The 20,288-nt window shown below is 37.0% G+C and overlaps 1 protein-coding gene across 5 annotated transcripts in view; it reads left to right on the forward strand.

Moving 5' to 3' along the window:
• BRWD3 (bromodomain and WD repeat domain containing 3) overlaps positions 1–20,288 on the forward strand; it is a 126,380-nt gene that overhangs the window by 89,422 nt on the left and 16,670 nt on the right. For 3 of the 5 annotated variants that reach the window (XM_020964534.2, XM_078147919.1, XM_078147918.1), the window contains exons 26-37: positions 1,621–1,745; positions 2,818–2,900; positions 7,369–7,480; positions 8,497–8,558; positions 8,656–8,811; positions 9,535–9,655; positions 10,262–10,387; positions 10,483–10,582; positions 11,927–11,983; positions 12,517–12,654; positions 14,815–14,967; positions 15,830–15,993. In XM_020964534.2, coding sequence (XP_020820193.1) covers positions 1,621–1,745; positions 2,818–2,900; positions 7,369–7,480; positions 8,497–8,558; positions 8,656–8,811; positions 9,535–9,655; positions 10,262–10,387; positions 10,483–10,582; positions 11,927–11,983; positions 12,517–12,654; positions 14,815–14,967; positions 15,830–15,993 — 1,397 coding nt within the window. The remainder of the gene's footprint in view (positions 1–1,620; positions 1,746–2,817; positions 2,901–7,368; positions 7,481–8,496; positions 8,559–8,655; positions 8,812–9,534; positions 9,656–10,261; positions 10,388–10,482; positions 10,583–11,926; positions 11,984–12,516; positions 12,655–14,814; positions 14,968–15,829; positions 15,994–20,288) is intronic. The other 2 variants (XM_078147920.1, XM_078147921.1) reach the window with 2 other exon arrangements.

Genomic DNA, 20,288 nt, shown 5'->3' on the forward strand with positions numbered 1-20,288 from the left:
GCAGGCCCACAGGCCGCAGGTTGTACAGGCCTGATGTGGAGTCATCATAATACAGAGGGGTCTGCAGTGACCTATGACACCGAGAGTTTAATTGAAATGGGTGTGTCATGTTTTCATTTTTTAAATTTTAAATGTTTTTAGTTCTCATCTGGTTTCTTCTTTTTATCCTAATTGAGAGGCTGCTGCCTGGTCCAAGTGGGAGCGTCAGCAATAAGAAGGAAGTTCTGAAGTGAGAGGAGCGTTTAGGGGAAAGACGTTGGTGGTGATTGTGATGGAAGCTCACTTCTATAGAGCACTTGAAGGTTCACATTGTGCTTTACAAATATGATCTCTTCTGATCTTCACAACAACCCTCAAGTTGGTGCTATTACTATCACTGTTTTGCAGTTGAGGAAACAGGCTGAGAGAAGTTCAAGGTTCTTTCATTTGAATGAACCTCGTGCCTATTTCCAGTAATAATTCCTGATGTTTGTGTGGTTCTCCATATTTTACAGGCCTTGACAAGAGTTTGGATGTGGGGAGTGAGAGAGAGTGAGGAGTCTAGGCCAACTCCTAAAGTTGCGAACCTGGATGAATGGAAAGATGTGGTGCCTTCTACAATAATAGGGAAGTCAGGAAGAGGGAAGGGTTTAGGGCACAGGGCTGGGGAACCTGCGGCCTTGAGGCCACATGTGGCCTTCTAGGTCCTTGGGTGTGGTGCGGCCTTTTGACCAAGACCAAGTTTTACAGAACAGATCCTTTTCTGAAGGGGATTTGTTCTGTGAAGTTTGGATTCAGTCAAAGGGCTGCGCTTGAGGACCTAGAGGGCCACATGTGGCCTTGAGGCCACAGGTTCCCCACCCCTGGAGGAGGAAAGATAATGAATTCGGTTTTGGTCATAATGAGTTTGAGGTGTGTATGGGACATCCTGTTGCAGCTGCCAGTAGGCAGTGGGGAAATGTGAAGCTGGAGTTTGGGAGAGAGGGTTAGACATATAGAATCATCTGCATAAAGATGGTCATAGGGGCAGCTAGGTGGCACAGTGGATAGAGCACCGGCCCTGAAGTCAGGAGGACCTGAGTTCAAATTCGGCCTCAGACCAAACACTTGACACTTAACTAGCTGTGTGACCCTGGGCAAGTCACTTAACCTCAATTGCCTTAAAAAAAAAAAAGATGATCATGGAATCCATGAGGGCTGATGAGGGAGAAGAAAACTTTGTGGGGCACCCACAGTTAGTGGGTATTACCTGGGTGAAGATCCAGTAAAAGAGGCTGAGGACTTGTTTTGTATGTCACTGATACAATTAGTAATAGTTGTTGAATTGAAATCAGCCAATTTTTCTTATGAAGACAAGATAAGAGATGTATTTTATTTTAGTAGTAGGAATTTGTAAGGTGAATTAAAGTTAAGGACATGGGGTGTTAGGCTGTGTAGTTGAGCCTTCTTCTGCAGATTTAGAAACAGGACAGGAAACTGTTTGAATTATTTGGAAAAAGCAAATGAATGTGATTCTTCCTCAGAGTTCATTCTGGCCCTGTGATGGAAAATGGGCAATTTACAGACTTGCCTCATGATAAAATAAGATGTATGTGTTATGCAGTTACATCAAACAATATTTCTTTGGTATCTTCTGAATAGGAGCAAGAATTTGTGAAGACTGTGGGAATCAAATATGAAATTGGACCACCTACACTTTGCTGCTTGAAGCTCGCATTTCTGGATCCCATCTCAGGCAAAATGACTGGAGAATCTTTTTCCATTAAGTAAGTAGCATATTCTGGTCATAGTGCTGAATTTGACAAAAAAGATTCTATGATGAGAGCACTAAGTTTTTATCGAATACCTTCTACACGTGCAGCATATAGCAGCTCCTGTTTGCTCCTCAATTGGGATGTGAGTATTAGAAGAAATTCCAAGACACAAATTACCTCTAAAACTGAATTTACAGGGTCAGATAAAATCCCTACCCTTGAAGAGTGTCCAGTCTTATTGTAGAGGAAGAGCATCCGCGGCTCCTGTTATTTATAGTGGCTTTTATTTTGATGGCCAGATTGTAAGTTTTGGGCAACTTAATTAGAACCTTAAGTTATGTTTAATGTTTTGCTAAACTTTTACCTGACCCCGTGAATTTAGTTTTAGTGGCAATTTTGTGAAGCAAATTGACAGGAACATTTTATCACTTTTGAATATGTTTAATAAGTTAGGCACAGCTTCCATCAAATAGCCCCTTTGTATGCTTGGGGTGCAAAGTGAATGCATTTTAGGCGTAACTGCGTCAAACTCTTTGCACCTGTGTGCTTGGTGATACCTCATACCTCAAATGACTTCCCTCCCAAGACACTTGGATTTCCTGATTCTATACCTTTGTACCTTTATATTGACAGCCTTGATATTGATAGGCCTCGAATGGGTGGGAGCATATAGTGATGGCAGAAGAACATTGGCCTTGGAGGCAGAACCCCTGTGCTTCAGTCTCTGCCTGGGAGCAGCCAGCCAGTTCATCTCTGCCTGCCTCTGTGCCCTTTTCTGTAAAGTGGGGCTTATAATTCTGTCATTGCCTACTTTGTAAGGTTGTTATCAAGGAAAGGTTTTTTGAACCTTCAGGCACTAGTAAAATGGGAGTTTATTAGTATTGCCTCTGTACTTTATGGGAAGGGATTGGATTTATGATTTCATTGGTATAGTGAACTTTTTGGCAGCTTGATCTAACTTACAGGATCACAGAGTTGCCTAGGCACTGAGAAGTTAAAGGCCTTGCCCCCAGGGTGTACAGCTATTGTATGGTAGACACAGGGCATATTTATAGAAATATATAAATTTCTTTTTCCTACAAAGGTACCACGATATGCCAGATGTTATTGATTTCCTTGTTCTCCATCAGTTTTATAATGAAGCCAAAGAAAGGAACTGGCAGACTGGTAAGTAGATTTTTGCCACCTTTTATGGGCAGTACTTAAAGGTAAATAAATGGATTTTTTATTTTCGTTGCTGACTAAAAGATCTCAAAATGGATTTGTATTGGAGCAAAAGGGTGTGGTATTTATGATGATAACATAAATGTAGCAGCTTATTATCTCCACTGCTTTTCAGTTTGTTAATGGATAATTAGTTAAAATGACCTGTCCACCTGAAGATGGGAGAATTGACATGAGATGTGTCTAGCACAGTATTTTGATTCTGGTATTTGCCACAAAGGAAAGTTGAATGAAGTCATAGGTTTCTCTCTGTGACATAATTTCAGAAACTTAGGGATAGCACACACATTTTCTGTGGATCTAAATCCATTAATTTCTGTCAAATCTTTTTTGGACCTCTTTTTTTTTTTTATCCCCTGCACCTAATAGACTTCTATTAACAAGAATCCCATAGCTATGCTACCTATTGTGTAAAGAATCACTTCTTTTTGGTCCTAAGGGTTCTTCTTTCAAACCTGAATTATTGGCATTCATGTAGGCATTAATTAATTGGTGCACATTGTCTGTACTTTTAGTCTTCAATTTTGTCTATTCTCAATATTTCCAGACGAATAATCTTCAAATGTAGAGATTCATAGGACCTAAATTATAAATGTCTTTAAATCATCTAATTCAAGGGTTCTCTTAACCTTTCTTGTATCATGGACCCTTTTGGCAAGCTGACCAAACCTATTGATTACTTTTAAGGTTAATTTTTGAAAAATTAATAATTGAAGGAAGTCCTGAATTTCTATTAGAGATTAGTGAAAATAAAGTTGTAATTATTTTCCTATCCAAGTTTATGGCCCTTTAGAAATATTTAATGGAATGAAACCTGTAGATCCCAGGTTAAGAACTCTTGATCTTATCCAGCCCCTTGTTTTGCCAGATTAGTGAACTGGGAACCAAAAAAATGAATCAGTCTAGACTGTACTCACACAGCAGCTCCACTTTGGCATCATCTTATTAACCAATCAATCAGTCAACATTGATTAAACACCTACTGTGTGCCAGGAACTGTTTTCTTTTCTCTGGAACTTCTCTAGTTCTATTATATCTTTTTTGAGTTGGTATAACCAAAGCTGCCCTATTTCTCCGAGGTGCAGATGAAACCCTGTTTTTGTATAATCAGAGTTGATAATAACAGTAATCATGCCCAGCATTTTATTGGCCTTTCTGAACACAGGAGAGTCTTGGGCCTTTGTTTTCTAACTTTTTTTTTCTAACTATTCTATCTGATTACTACAGGTTTTTTGGCTTGGGTCAGAGCCAATCATGAAAAAGCAGATGCACCTGACCACATTAATGATACCTCCTCATGTAGATTTCATTCTGTCTTGAAGAAAAGAGAGAGAAACTCTACTTGAAATTTCACTGTCTAGGAGAGTTGAATGTTATCTGAAATCTCAGTGTGTTTCCCTATGTTGTCCTCCATGATCATTTATACAACTTTTAAACTAGGGTCTCCTACTACCCAGGTCCCCCATTCTTTACAGAAGGGGCCACCTACTTACCATGCATACTTTTCCATTTGGAGAACTGTCCAACTATTCCAACTTCTGAGCCAGTTTCCTTTCCATGAACAATCCTTTCATTCTCAAAATTTTGGCATGACACCAAATCAGGGGTTTTTTTTCAATCTATATAATTTATGCCCATTTGATTCCCCTGAGCTCAAACTTGTTGCTTTATTTCTTAAAATAATAATTCCAAATGGATATTCATACATACATATCCAAGAAAACATATACACACATATGTGTGTGTTTATATAATCAGCAACAGACTGTATTGTTACAAATATATACACATAGTGCATCCATTTCAACGACAAATGTTTGAATTCTACCTAAAGATGCAAGCGATTCCTTAATTTGTAGCAATTGCATTCAGCTGAGAAGCTTTACAGTGGTTTACAGAATGACTGATAAGTAATTTTCACCAAGTATGCGATAATTTGTATATAATCAGTCACATGCTAATTTGTACCTATGGCTGCTATCAGCAACTGATCAGGACTAGATATGTTTCATGAGCGTATTTCCCCCCATTTTTTGAAGATACTTTTTTTTCTGTAATTGACATTTCCTAACATACTCATTTTCCCCACCCCCAACAAAGAAATATACTTTTAAGCAAAACCAGACAACAAAGGAACCACATCTTGACGATGTAAGCAGCATTCTATCTCTCTCTGCCCTGCAAACAGACATTAAGGAATGTATGTTTCTTCTGCTTTTTTTCTGAGCCCAAGATTGCTCATTGAAATTAATTTGAGTTCTTAAACTTCTTTTAACCTTAAGTGTTAAATGAGCTATACCACCAAAATGAAAATCGACTTGGTCTTGGATTAACCAGTTCCTTTAGTTTAGTGGAAGCTAAAGAGAGCCAGACACAGAGCCAGGACAACCTGGATTCAGGTCTTACTTCTCCTATATAACATACCAGCTATGTGACCCTGGGCAAATCACTTAATCTTTCATTCAATTCCCTAGTCGGTTCTTCTATTCCTATAAAGATTGCAGGTTAGTTGTGAACTGAATTGGCAGAGGAAATTTCCTTACTGGTAGCTTTCTCCACTGATGAACTCACAAATCCGAATCCCTTTTCCTCTTAAACCTACCCCCAACAAAGAATTCCGATATTATGGAGATATCTATCTGTGGTGTAATTTCAGAAGCACTGAATTTGAAATCGGAAGGCTGTGTTCATATCCTAGCTCTGCCTCTAACTTCCTGTGTCACTTGACTTATCTGGGGTTCAGTTGCTTTGTTTTTTACAGTGAGGGCGTTAGACTCGACTTCTAAGGTTCAATCTAGATCCTAGGATTCTGTGATCCTGTATACCATGGAGAAGAGTATATATGTATGGGATCAGCTCTTCTGGAAAGCATGCTCTTTGACCCGGCAATGCCACTACTAGGTCTAATTACCAAAGAGATTAAAAGGGGGAAGGAAGAACCAATAGGTGAAAAATCTTTCTAGCTGCTCATTTTGTGGTTGCAAAGACTTGGAGTCTGAGGGGTTGCCCATCCGCAGGTTATGGCATATGCATATAATGAAATACTATTGATGCTGTAAGGAAGAATGAAGGGGACGGTTTCAGAGAAACCTGAGAATACTTGTTTTATAAACTTATGTAAAGTGAAATGAGTAGAACTAGGAGAACAATTTTTATATAATAACCACAATATTTTGAAGACAAACTACTTAGGCCTAATGGTCAACCACAATTTCAGGGAACTTGTGATGAAAAAGAAAGGAAGGTGATAGACTCAGTGTATAGATTGAGCTGTATTTTTTTTCTTTTGGTACATGACCAATGTGGGAATTTGTTTTGCTCGACTATATATACATGCCAGTGTTTTAATAGGTTGGGGAGTTTTTTGCTTTTTCTGTGGGGGAGGTAGGAGGAAGAAGATGCAGATCTGAAATGAAATAAAATTGATTTTTTTAAAAGAGGGGAAAAGGGATTATATGTATATAGTGCGGCCTAAGCTGGAAGATGAAATGACATTGATGATTATTTTTGGTCCTTCCAATCTAAAGGTTGAATAACATAATATGCAAAGAACTTCCATGCTTTAATAAAGAACTTTCATAGTAAGAGGAAGTAACTAGTTCAGCCTGCAAGAGCTTTTGGAAAACAACCAAAATAGGAAAACAAAGTAGGTTTTAATTTTTTGGCTACGTAGTAAGGCTTCCTGATTTGATCAGTATGGGCATTTCCTGCAATGGTGCAAATGTCACCTCTTCTTTACCTGTGTGATCCATATACAGGACCTCTCATAAATCCTCCTCTGGAATCCCACCCAACCTAAAAGAGGTCATCTTCAAGTTCCTAGAACAATATTGGGATTATGTATATAGTCTTGATGCCTTCCACAATAATACTCCCTTCCTCACCTCTAAAACTTCCTTCCTTGAAGAAACTGCTACCAAGTTCCTATATAGAAACCATGCACTCTTATCCAGCTTACCTGGAGCCTCATTCATGTGTATCTAACCTATAATTCTTAACCAACTTAGTTTTCTGAATTTCTGACCCATAGCAAGCTAGTAAAAAGGCAGTGTTCGGCCTGTTAGATGCAGGCACAGCGAAAGCAGATGTGACGTTGGACAGTGTGACTTGGAGGAGGAATACTCAGCCAACATAACTGTATTATTTAATAGTAATAGATACTCATGTCTAGAAAACAGTCAGTTATTTTCAGTATTCTACATTTAAGAAGATAGAAAAAAAGTAATACCTTTTGAAAAAATGCTTAGAAATGACTTACAATTAGCTAAAAAATTTTAAGATGTTTTGGTGCTGGAAGTTATCTCAGAAATGTCTTTGCCTCGAATCCTTACAGTTGTAGATATGTAGATTTCCGTTTGTTTAACAGGAAGGATGAGTGCCTTTTAACGATTCTCTTTAACAAACATTTTAGGTGACAGATTTCGCAGTATAATAGATGACGCATGGTGGTTTGGAACTGTGGAGAGTCAACAGCCTTTCCAACCAGAGTATCCTGACAGTTCCTTCCAGTGTTACAGTGTTCAGTAAGTATGGTAATTACAGTGGCCTTTCATCCACATTTAGTGCCACAGTGTATAAATACATGGGCTTTATACACCTCCTTGAGTATTTTTTTCTCTGAGAATATTAAACTATTATTTAACCACCTAATGGTTGGTCCATTGTGTAAAGCAAGGGACTGTAACTAGAACTGTTTGTTCCTTCCTCATGTTTTTCTCTTTTATGTTTTTATCTGTATTAGACAAGGATTGTTTTCTTTCTAAAAGAAGACCATCTTGCTCAAATGTCATCATGTGATTTGATGTAATTGATGACAGTAGCAAGAAATATATAGCCAACATTTTATTTAATTTTGTGATTTGAGGAGTTGTGATGAACACACTGCAGCTGTTTCCTTCTTAGTTTTTCTAATAATTTTATTTCCAACAAATTTTGAATGATTTCCAGTCATTTTAACAGACCTTGATTTGGGGGTTCACTCTTTGCAGATTGGAAAAGAAGATATTCCTAACTTTTTGGTTCATACTAAAGACAGCAGAGTAATTTAATTCACAGAATGAAGAAATTTACAAAATTTACCGTTGTTTCTTAAAAGCACAATTCCCTGGGGCAGCTAGGTGGCACAGTGGATAGAGCACCGGCCCTGAAGTCAGGAGTCCCTGAGTTCAAATCCGGCCTCATACCAAACACTTGATGCTTACTAGCATGTGACCCTGGGCAAGTCACTTAACCCCAATTGCCTTTAAAAAAAAAAAAGCACAGTTCCCAAAGTGGCCATTTCTTTCAGTTCTTCTTGACTCAGTATTAGATGTAAATTTGGGTTGAGGAGGCGATAAGTTCAGTAGACTGAACTTCATGGTTGAAGGTCACTGTCAGTAGCCTATGTTTCTTTCTTAAGGGGCTTACTTTTGTGTAGGCAAAATGATCTCGCACAGAATATTGCATTGTACTTTTTCAAATAACACACAGAAGGTTCTATCTTACGTCTATGAAAACATGTGCATGTAAATTTGATTTCTGTCTTATTGCTTTTTAATAGTTGGGACAATAACGAGAGAGAAAAGATGAGCCCCTGGGACATGGAACCAATTCCAGAAGGAAGTAAATATCCTTTTGAAAATTCATTCTCCTTCTGAAAGTAACATGGCACTCCCCAGAGATTACAAGTTAATTGTTTCTGATTTATTCTTTCCACAAGCTGCCTTGCCAGATGAAGTTGGTGCTGGTGTCCCTGTATCTCAGGAAGAACTGACTGCTCTGCTCTACAGGCCTCAAGAAGGAGAATGGGGGGCTCATTCTAGAGATGAGGAATGTGAACGGATTATTCAGGGCATCGACCATCTTCTTACCCTGGGTATGATGGACGTATGAGACCAAGGGAACTCGTTTCTGCTCTGTAGAATGGAATCTAATGTCGCAGTTTGCTGTATTCAATTACACATTGCTTTTTCTAGGGAAGAAGCTGATTTTTGTTTTAACATTAGTGCTTTTAAGTGCCTGGCTAAAGTAATGACTGCTGTGCTTTTTTCTGATATTCTCTGGGGCCCAATAGTAATGGTCCCTTTGTCTTCCCCATGTCAGTGTGGCTGGCAATAAGGAGATAGGTCTCCCTAGATTTTTGCCCCCTGACTGTTACTTCTGGTTCAGGCGGGTTCGTTGGGAGAGAGATTGGATAAGTCATTTCTTTTATTTGCATGCTTTGCTCAATGTCATAAAGCATATGACTAATGAAATATGGAATTTGCCCACAAAACAGCTACTGAGTTCTTTTAAATATGACATTGAAGCCAAATTTCATAGTTTCCCTTTTGATCTTTTTTTTTGGTGTTCTTCACCAAATTATCATATTGAAGTTTACATCAGGATAGGTAGATTTTATTTCTTCTAAGCTTATACTTCTACACATTGAAAGCAATATCAACTAATTGACCTATGATGTAGTCACATCGTCATTTTTCAGGGCGTAGCTGTATCATCCCCTCTTCTTGTAAGCATTCATGAGAGATGGATCTCATTTGTTTAAAAGAAATGTCATTTGGTTTTTAACATTTCCTTCTTTAACCTTGGTTCTTTGTAGATTTTGCTAGCCCTTTTGCTGTTCCCGTGGACCTTAGTGCCTACCCCTTGTATTGCACTGTAGTTGCTTATCCGACCGACCTCAACACAATTAGGCGGAGACTTGAAAACCGATTTTATAGGTTAGTTGAGTCCTTATAATTTTTGTAGAAAATACAAAACATTGGTCATGTGTTTCTTTTGAGCTAGTTTGATACAATAATGTCTGCATTGTTATGGTACCAAATAAGGAATTGTGCAAAATGACTCATCACAGTTTCATCCAGTTAACATAGACCCCTGATTCCCATAAAAAAAAACCCATGATGTATTATTATGTGTTTTAAAAGTAACTGTTAGAAGAACTGTTGCTTCTAAAACCATGTTCCTTGGCATTCTTTTCTCTTTCTTTTCCTACTACTTGAGAAATTTGTCTTCCCCTTCCGCATCTTCTCTATCTCCTCCATACCCCTCTAAATCACTTCTTACCCAGGACACACTAATTTCATTTTTATCCCAAATTTTGGCAGCAGGCTAGGATTCTTGTACCCTAGTCATGCGTCTGGGGTTCTATGCCTATACAATCTCTTCTTCACTGTTTTTCTGTTTGCATGTCAATCGTGCACATTGATTTGATCACCTTTCATATGTTATGCAAAGTGTTATTTCGGATGTTTTTTTTATCTCTAGAATATCAGCATAAATGTACTTGTTCTTGGCAACTGACAGATAAGTTTTCCTTTATTCAGGAGAATATCAGCATTGATGTGGGAGGTACGATACATTGAACATAATGCCAGGACTTTCAATGAGCCCGACAGTCCTATAGTTAAAGCAGCCAAAGTTGTAACTGATGTTTTACTTCGCTTTATTGGGTAAGAGAATAATTTGGTTTTTCATGGGGACAAACTTTTTTAATTTTAAAAGTTGTCATATGAACCAAATTTTGGTTTGCTCTCCTGTTTTGCAGGGATCAGAGCTGTACTGATATTCTGTCTACATATAATAAAGTTAAGGCAGAAGATTTAATAAGTACCGAGGAAGATGGGGACCAGGATGTTAGCAATGAGGTAAGAATGTCAAAAAAAAAAAGTGAATGATTCTTAACGTTGCTTAAAATGGATGTGTTTTAGTTGGCTGTGAGCAGTTTGTTTGATTAACACCTGCATCCTTTTAAAATTAAAACTCTCACCTCTATTTTGGCAGGACATTCCAAAGTTACTAGGGTTCAAAGACAGGTCAGCTGTTAACCTATTATCACTTAAGAGGTTTCAGTAACGAACAATCAGCATTTCAGCTTTTAGCCTTTTGAAAAGAATGCATTTAACACTTCTTAACGTTTATTTGATAGAACGTTGACTAAGATAATTGAAATTTGTATGAATTTTCTTACTTATTGATAATAGGTATAAGCTTGGAGTATTTTGACCTCAGTTTTGAGAGATTTGACTTGTTTCATGAGGTGTCTTCATTTGCCCCAGTGTATATAGCTTACACTATTCTTAGAAAATATAGGAGACTGAAAAATGTAATTATGTATTAGTGGAGTGAGTTAGATATTATTGCTCTTAAAATTAGGAAAACAGAGAAAATTCCATTTGGTTTTTTTATTACCTTGAAACACAAATAATTATCCTATTCATAATCTTGTGTTTTGTTTTTCACCTAGCACTTGGCTCACTATTGGGATATAGCAGCAGTTCTCTTGCAGCTAATGTGGCACAGAATTTAACTCCCAAATTAATTAGGATAAATCCGATTCAACAGCCCATCTTTATGAGAAGGGATTTGTGCCAGTTTCAGTTGATTTATGGCTTGGTTTTGCAGTACTAGCACTTAGGGAGGTTATTTATTTCCATCCTCCTGGGGCATGTGGCCTGCATTTTGAGGAGCTGTCTCCATGGGCATGTACTACCCTAAGTTAAGCTTTTTTGTTGTAGAAATAGCTTTGTTTCCTATAGTACATCCTCAAATTGTAGCACATACTTCTGCACATTCATGTTTTGGGGTGGGATTTTTTTGTGTTTGTTTTTTTCTTTTTTAATGAAAATTGACTTTGTAAAGCATTGAGATCAGCCAGTCAGTAATTATATGTATGTATGTCCACATGTACGTACATGTAATAATGCAGACATTTCGCTTATTTGCTCTTTTTCACCAGCTAGCAAACAATCATTGCTAATGATTCTCTCTGTTGTTGCCTCTCAGATTGGAGGAGGAAGAGGAGGAGAAGGAAGGAGGGGGGGGAGGGGAGGGGAAGAAAGTCTTTTTTCTCAGCACCCCCTGAAGCTTTTCTTTTGTTGCTTGTCACCAAGGAAGGAACCTTTGAGGACTGTTTTGGCTGTTGTAGATTTATAATTATTGAAGTAGTTTTAAAATTTTCGGTATCATGTTTTTATTTTCTTAAATTCTAGGTGGTGGAAGTGCCAGATTTAGATTCCGATGGTCCTGGAACATCCTCTGGAATAACAGTAAGTAAAGGAACTAACTGTGGAGAAGGAAATGCTTTTTCCCAGATTTTCCACACTAGTAAATGCATAATTTTCTTTAAGTTGCTTTTTCCCTTGGAAAGCTGAGGGAATTCATGAAAAGGTACTGTAAAGTGAAATTTGTATGTCTGTACAATGGATTGATTCAGTAAAAAGTAAATGTTGTTCTAAGGGTTAGAATGGAAAACTTGAGTTGCCTGGATGTATGGGGGCCTTGCAAGTGTGCTTCTTTACCTTTTGCAGTTTCCAAAGGTCAGAATGTTTCTAAGCTTAGAATTTCCATGAAGTATATTCTTAAAGCAGTAAACCTATTTAAACTCCATTTTCAGAGGAGAACATGGTAATATATATTAGGCTTACTAACTGTTTGGATATTATTAAAAAAAAAACAAGGAAAATAATTTCTTTTTAAATGAAGATCATTTACAGAAAGTTTTTGAGTACCTAGAATGAAGAGATCCCTGTTATTGACTATAATCTTAGCTTTTAAATGCAGTTTCCCATGAAACTTCTAGGTAAGATGCCCACCCAAAACTTCCATCCAAGCAACTCCTGTTGAATGGGTTAAACAGTGTAAAGAACTTTTGAGCCTCATTTATGAACGTGAAGACTCCGAGCCCTTTCAACAACCTGTGGATCAGTTGTCTTACCCGGTAAGAGTGTGCTTCCTTCGGTGAGAACCAGCGTTGTCTCACTCTATGTACAGGAAGTTTCAGTTCAAACCTTGATAATGTCACTGACTCGTGGAATGCCTGTGCATGCCACGTCTGAAAATTACATTCTGTACCTTGAGACTCAAATCTTTCTGTGCTTCTTTTCTGTTTTCTACCTTGATCATCTGTTTTTCTTTTATAGGTTTTTTCTTAATATTTTTTTTCAATTGCAGTAGAGTTCAGCATGTGTACGTTCAGTGAATAAGAGCACAGACTGTTCCATTTCCACTTAACTCTTCACTGCATCTTTTTACTTAGTGTAATCCCTAACCACATAGTCAATGTGACAGTACCACTTTTCATTTTAAGCAGAGAGAGAGAATGAGGAAAAGATCATTAGAAGCTATTTCTAATATTATTTGTATTGGATTTTTTAAAAAAGCAGTCTGGTGAAGTCCATGGACCCCTTCTCAGAATAATGTTTCTAAATGCATAAAACAATATGTAAGTTCACAAAGGTAACTAGTTATTTTGAAATAGTAAAATATTTTAAAGAGCAAATTCGTGGACCTCCCCTGGTTGAGAACCTCTCCATCAGAACCACCCTTGAACTTGTCACTCCCAAGATGTCTTCCTCTATCCATGAATTCTTTCTTGGAAAAAAACAAAACATTTTAGCTCAGGAAAGGCATTTTCAAACAGAAATCGATAAATCTTCCAAATCTTTGGCTTTTTTTCTTTTTAAGGATAGATAACATTTTATCTATCTGGGATAATATCAAAGAATATTAAGAAAGGAAAGTTCAGGATTGTTTGTAAATACTAAAATAACAATCTTCATTGGAAACTCTTGCATTATTGGCATTTCATATTTTCGCAGTAGCACTCTGGCTGCACAGCAGCGAGGAGGAGGGTTGCTGAAATCCATCAGAGGAATTTCTTCTTCTTATGGCACGGGCTCAGTAGCCACTTCAAAAACAAGCTTTTAAAAAACGGATTTTTTTCCATATTACAATGAACCTTCTTATAATTTGACAAACTATCCGGTAGCTTTTCTGTCCTTTCCTTTCTTTGCCTTTAAAAAAAAATTACACAGAAAAAGTTGCAAGCCATTTTTTCTAATGGATTTCTACTTTAAAGTTTCTCTTTTCCATTTCCACAAAGGCATATGTTTGTTTAGAAGAGCTAAGGTCGGACTGGTACAGCATTTATCTACCCAAGACCTTCCTAAATAAGCTCTGGATTATGGTTTTCAGTCATCAAGTTTTGACGGCTTTTTTTCCCTGTGGTTTTTGGGCTCTGAATTGATGGCCTTAAAAGCCATTCTGAATAGAAGTTTACTTTTTTTTAAAATGACTTAAACAAAAGATGCATTTGGAGCCCTTTTAGTCCCTCATTTGAAGGTAAGAGAGGGACCAAGTCGAGGAGCTTTTTTTTTTTAAGAGGATTTTTTTCTTCCTGTTCTTTGATGTCTTCTTTGCAGAGAATATGATGATTTATTGTTTCATAATTCTGCATGAATTGGGAGAAATTTAATTTTGAGACTTTTTCACTAAAGGTTTTTTTACCTTGGCCTTTGTAAGTACATAGGTCTAATTTTTGCTAGGATTAGAGGTCAGGATGAAACAATAAGAGAATGTGTTCCTTAAAAACATTCAAATTGAATTCGGAATCATTGTGATGACCCTTATAGACAGTAGGACTTTGATAGAGGGTAGAATCCTGAAAATGTTTAGTTATATTATTCCATGCCATAGGAGAGAAGCTTTTCAGGGTGGGGAGGGGAGTGGGTTAGTTGTTAGAGAACTTTCATACCTTTCTTTGCATTGGAGACTCTTCAAGGGCTAGAGACAGGAGTTAAGCTTCTTTAATGATCTGTGTTCTCTGTTGTATCCTTGCACAGCCATTTGCATCTGAAAAAGGGGAATAGGAGCTAAGGTTCCTCTTTATCTTATTTCTACTTCTAGGAGCTTTAGAGGCATCAAAGATCTCTCCTTTGTGATATACTCATTTTGGTTTGGGGTGGTTTGGGTGGTACTTTCTAAAGCATAATGGAGGTTATATAGTATCTAGTTATGCTAAACAAACCTCTCTCTTCATGTGTATTGTTGAACACTGTTGCCAAGATTTAGATATGATAACATACGTTAATACTTTTAGGATTATCAAGATATTATAGACTCTCCTATGGACTTCAGCACTGTGAAAGAAACTTTGGAAGCAGGAAACTATGCCAGTCCTTTGGAATTTTATAAGGATGTTCGCCTAATATTCACCAACTCAAAAGCTTATACTCCTAATAAAAAGTCAAGGGTATGAGTATTCTTCATGGAATAATTATTTTAACCATTTTGTTAAAAAAGAAATTCCTTGAACCTCATCTAGGCAGACCAGTCATTTGTATTAAACAGTTGTCTTTGATCACTTTTTGAACAGTTAAACAAGGTGCTGCTATGAATATAATAGTTTAGTCACTTGAAATATCTTTACTAAAACCTGGGTTAATAAGCATGCATGTTACATACCAAGGTATTTTCACATATCAACAATACTGAATTAACTTGTCTTCCTTTCACTTGCCTCCTATTCATGTTGTACATTTTACCTCAGTTTATCAGAGAAAAGTCAAGGCGATAGTAAGTAGTAGGAGGAAAATTAGGCAAGTGCTAATTTTTTTGGTAACAAAATTGAGAGAAAAGTGGTTGGTATTGTGGAGACGGCATGAATGAAATACTGGAATGAATTGTAGACTTCTTTTTGTTATCCTCATTTCCATAGTTGGGTATGATCACTCTTTGGAACTTTTAACATTTTAAGTGCATTGAACATTTCCCCAATACTCTTTCCAAAATGAAACTTAGTGGGGGCAAAATAGGCAGTTTATATATACTCTCCACTGGTACCACATTTACGTTGAGTCAATTTTCAACAATGCTTTTTCTCACCAAATGGTCATATATAAATGTATTCTACTGTAGTTAATTCATCATTTTGGTGAGTGAAATTTCATGACTGTCAAATATATACATATATATATACACAACACACACACACACACACACACACACACACACACACACACACATAAACTTTGTTTGGAATGATGATGTAGGTGTTTCTGTGCATTTTCATAGTCTATTTTTTAATAGAACTAAGTTATGTTTCCTGGTTTCAGATCTACAGCATGACTCTTCGCTTATCTGCCTTATTTGAAAATCATATTAAAAATATAATCTCTGATTATAAATCTACCATCCAGTGTCAGAAGAGGAAACGGCCCCCGTACAGAAAACGTCTCCGGAGCAGCAGTAGTTCACCAAATAGTAGCAGAGCATCAAGGTAATTGTGCTCAATTGTTTTTTCCCTATTATAAATGAAATAAACTCTTTTGTAATTTGACCAACCTCTCCAACAATTTTGCTATCCTTTGCCCCTTCTTTGCTGGTTTTTTCATTGTCTCTTCCCCCATGTGTTCACTGTAAGTTCTCTTATAAGCATTATCATCATCATGATGTTACATTATTATTGTTGTTGTCATCATCATCGTTTTGGAAGTTTAATGTGAAAATAGTTTGTTTGAGGGATAAAAGTAGCTTTGTAAATGATTCTGGGATTCTGACTTCCCTAGTGGTTCCTTTGGTGTTCAGTGTCTTTGGTAGACTACTGACCAGGGAGTTAGGAGACCTGGAGTCTCAGTTGAACTTTTATCAGTGTGTGACCATGAGCAAATCAATGGCCATGCCTTTCCCATTCTATCTCACATATTTATTGTGATAATGAAATAGATAAACTAGGAAAAGACTGAGTTTTTAAAGGTGACTAGCCGAAAGTGAGGGAATAATACATTAGGAATGCTTAGAGGGCAGTGCAGAAGAGGCCTGGGTGGACCATAGGCCTATAACATTCAGTACCAATTTCACCTGCAATTATAATTACTTCTTTGCTCATCCTTAACGTGCAAGGAGAATTTGAGCATGAAAAAGTCCAACGTTAAGAGGGAGATTGTGGTGGCACAGGTAGCTGGCTTTGAAGCCAAGAGTTCCTCTCTCTGCCCCATTCTGCCAGTGTGACTGCCCACTCAGCATTCCAAACCAGAGGTGTCAAACTGTAGTTTGAGAAATGTTGAACAAAATTAGAAAAATACAATATTGCATAAATAATACTTATTTGTAATTTTTGAAGTCAACATGCAGCTGCAGAACTCAGTTTTTCATGTGAGTTTGACACCAGTGCTCCCGATGACTTTCTAAGACTAAGTTGCAGAGAAGGTGCCTTCTTGAATTTATGGGGGGGGGAGTTCCCTCACCTGAGAGTTCTTTATATTGATGAAATCACAAGTCCAGTTCCTTTCCCTAGCCCCTACTTTCATACCAAGTACAAAGAGTTAGTCATCTGAAAATGAACAAGCAATTATTTAAGAATCTTTAGTCAGTAGTTTAATAGGTTTGCATTTGTGGTATAATCATGGTGACTGCCTCTTAAGTAGGTAGGGCTATTATTGCATTTTACCCTGGGAAGGTTTAGGCCATTTTTCCCGCCAAAATATACATTGTACATTTGTTGGGGGTGAAAATGACATCCTTTGTAACTGATTATTTTCAATTAACAAAAATCCACCTCGCCCTTCAACCTGACCATTTCTCATCTGTGGTCCTTTCTGGCCTTTGTTTGGTCAGGAACTCTTTCCCCTGTCAGGTCATTTCTTCCTTGCTCCTCTTATTTTTCGGTGAGGCAATTGGGGTTAAGTGACTTGGCCAGGCTTAAACACAGCTATAGTAAGTGTCAAGTGTCTAAGGGCACATTTGAACTCAGGTCCTCCTGGCCCCAGGGTCAGTGCTCTAGATCCACTGCACCACCTAGCTGCCCCTGTTTTTTTTTTATGATGTCACCCTATTTATGTCTAAATCATGTAGATGGTTGGTGTACTCTTAGCTTCTGCCAGACTGCTTTCCAGTTTTCTCAGCAATTTTTTTCAAATAGGGAGTTTGTACCCCAATATATGGGATTTATAGATTTATTAACCACTAGGCTACCAGGTTCGTTTGCTTCTCTATATCTTTCTTACTCATTTACTACTTTGTAGTGTGATTTAAGATCTGGTACTGGTAGTAGGCCCCCTTTGTACTTTTTTCCCCATTATTTTCCTTGAGATTCTGTACTTTTTATTCTTCCAGGTCTGTTTCATTATTTTTTTATAGCTCTTAGTTAACCCTTTGGTTGTGTGATTGGTATAGGGCTGAATAAGTAGATTAATTTAGGCCAGATGGTTATTATTTATTATATTGACTTGGTATCCCCCTGAAGCAATTAATGTCTCCAGTTATTTAGGTCTGTCTTTATTTGTTTTGTCATAAATAGCTAACATTTACAGTATAACACATCAAGATTTGCAAAGCTCTTTATTTTAAAAATTTCATTTCATTTTATCCTTGAAACAACCTTGGGAGGTAGGTATAATTATTATCCTCATCTTACCTATGAAGAAATGGAAGTAGACAGGTTAAGTGACTTGTCCAGGGCCATACAACTAGGAAATATGTCTCTGAAGTCAAATTTTAATTCAGATATTCCTCACTCCAGTGAAGTGCTCTGTCCACCATGCCATCTTGCTGCCTCTGTTATACTCATGTAGTTTTTGTGTATGTCTTTGCATGTAGAGTCACAAGTGTTTTATATATTCTGTAGTTATTTTTAATGGAATTTTTCTGTTTCTCTTCCTGCTGCATTTTCTTGGTAATATATAGAATTTTCCGTCCTGCAAATTAGCTAAAGTTATTGATGCAGTTAATTTTTAGTTAGTTGAGAATCTCAGATTCTAGTAAAACATCTTATCCTCTGCAGAAAGCAATATCATTTTATTTCCTGTTTGCCTGTGTTTCTTCCCTCACTTTCTTTTTCTGACAACGATAGCATTTCAAGCACTACATCAAATAGCGATGGTATTAATGGGCATCCTCATCTTGTTGGGAAAGCCTCTACTTTTATTCCCATTGCATATAATTCTGGCTTTTAGTTTTAAAATGGATACTACTTATATTAAGGAAAGATACATTTCTTGCCATACTATCTATTATTTTTCACAGGAATGGGTGTTGTATCTTGTCAAAAGCTTCCCCCCCCATATATTAATATAATAGAATTTTTGTTCTTGTTATCAATGTGATCTATTGTGTTCATAGCTTTACACAGTGCCTGGCACATAGTAAACATTTAGTAAATGCTTGTTTCCTTTTCTTCCTTCTTTCCTCTTCTCAATATTAAACCAACCCTGAATTCCTGGTATAAATCCAATCTGGTCATTATGTATAATCTTTGTGATATGTTGCTATAGCAACCTTCTTAGTATTTTATTTAAAATTTTTGCATCAGTATTCATTATGGATATTTGTCTAGTTTTCTTTCTCTGTTTTGATTTATCCTTGATTTAGGTACCAAACCTTTTTTCTTTTGTTTGTTTTTGTATTTCTTCCTAAAATAATTTTTAAAAAATCTTTTTTAAAAACTGGATAATGTTTTAGCTGTCCCCCCCCAAAAAAAAAACGACTCCTAATTTCATTTATTAATCAGTAGTGTTTTTGCTTTCAGTTTTGTTAAGCTCTTTGATCTTCAGGATTGCTATTTTGATATTTAATTGGAGTTTTTTAATTTGTTGGTTTTTCTAGGGGGGTTTTTTGTAGTTGCTTGACCATTTTGTTGATCTGTTCTTTCTCTTTTGTGTTGATGAAAGCATTAAGAGAGAGAAATTTTCCTCTAAGGACTGCTTTGACCACATCCCAACAATTTTGTTACATTGTCATTATCTAACATTTCTGCTTTTCTCCAGTTGTTTGTGAGGTTTTTATGCCCTAACACAGTCACTTTTTATAAAGGTTGCATGCAATCAGCTAAGCCATGTATACTCCTTTTTATTCCAGTGCAGTCATTAATGACCAGAGTACTATCACATCTACCTTTTATAAAATTCTGTTCAGGTCCTTAACTTTTTGGGGGGCGATGGGGGAATTAATCTAAGTCTAAAAAGCATAAGTTAAAAGTCTGTTTTCTCTATTGCCTTGTCTTGAGATCATGATTGTATCTTTGCCTTTTTAAAAATTTTAGCTGAAATAGGAGATTTTCTTCCAGTCTCTTACTTTAACTCTTTGTGTGTCTTTGTTTCAAGTAAACAACATACTGTTGGATTCTGCTTTCTGATCTTTTCTGTTCTTGTTTTCCTTTTTATGGGTGAGGTCATCTCATTCATAGTTAAGATTATGAAATACATATTTCCCTTCATTCTCTTCTTTTATTTCCTTTTTTTTGTTTTGTGTCACCTCTTTATAAAGAAGGTAGTGATTGCAATGTGTATGCAATGCCAGAGCTTTTCCTTCAGCCTGCTTCTACCCTCTTCACTTTCCTTCATCCAGAGGCTACTCACATGTTTTTATTCTTTATTTCCTTTTAACACTCCCCCCCCTTAACACACACACACACACACACACACACACACACACACACACACACACACACACACGATCCATTCTCCATAGATAGTTTTTGCTTGGAACTAATACCTCCCTTAATTTTCTTATTTCTCCCTGTTGACTGAAATGTATTTCTGCATCCAGCTGTGGATCTACGTGTGTTCATCCCTCCTC

Source organism: Phascolarctos cinereus, unplaced genomic scaffold (genome assembly GCF_003287225.1).
Source record: "Phascolarctos cinereus isolate Bilbo 61053 unplaced genomic scaffold, phaCin_HiC Scaffold_8;HRSCAF=390, whole genome shotgun sequence".
NCBI lineage: Eukaryota > Metazoa > Chordata > Mammalia > Diprotodontia > Phascolarctidae > Phascolarctos > Phascolarctos cinereus.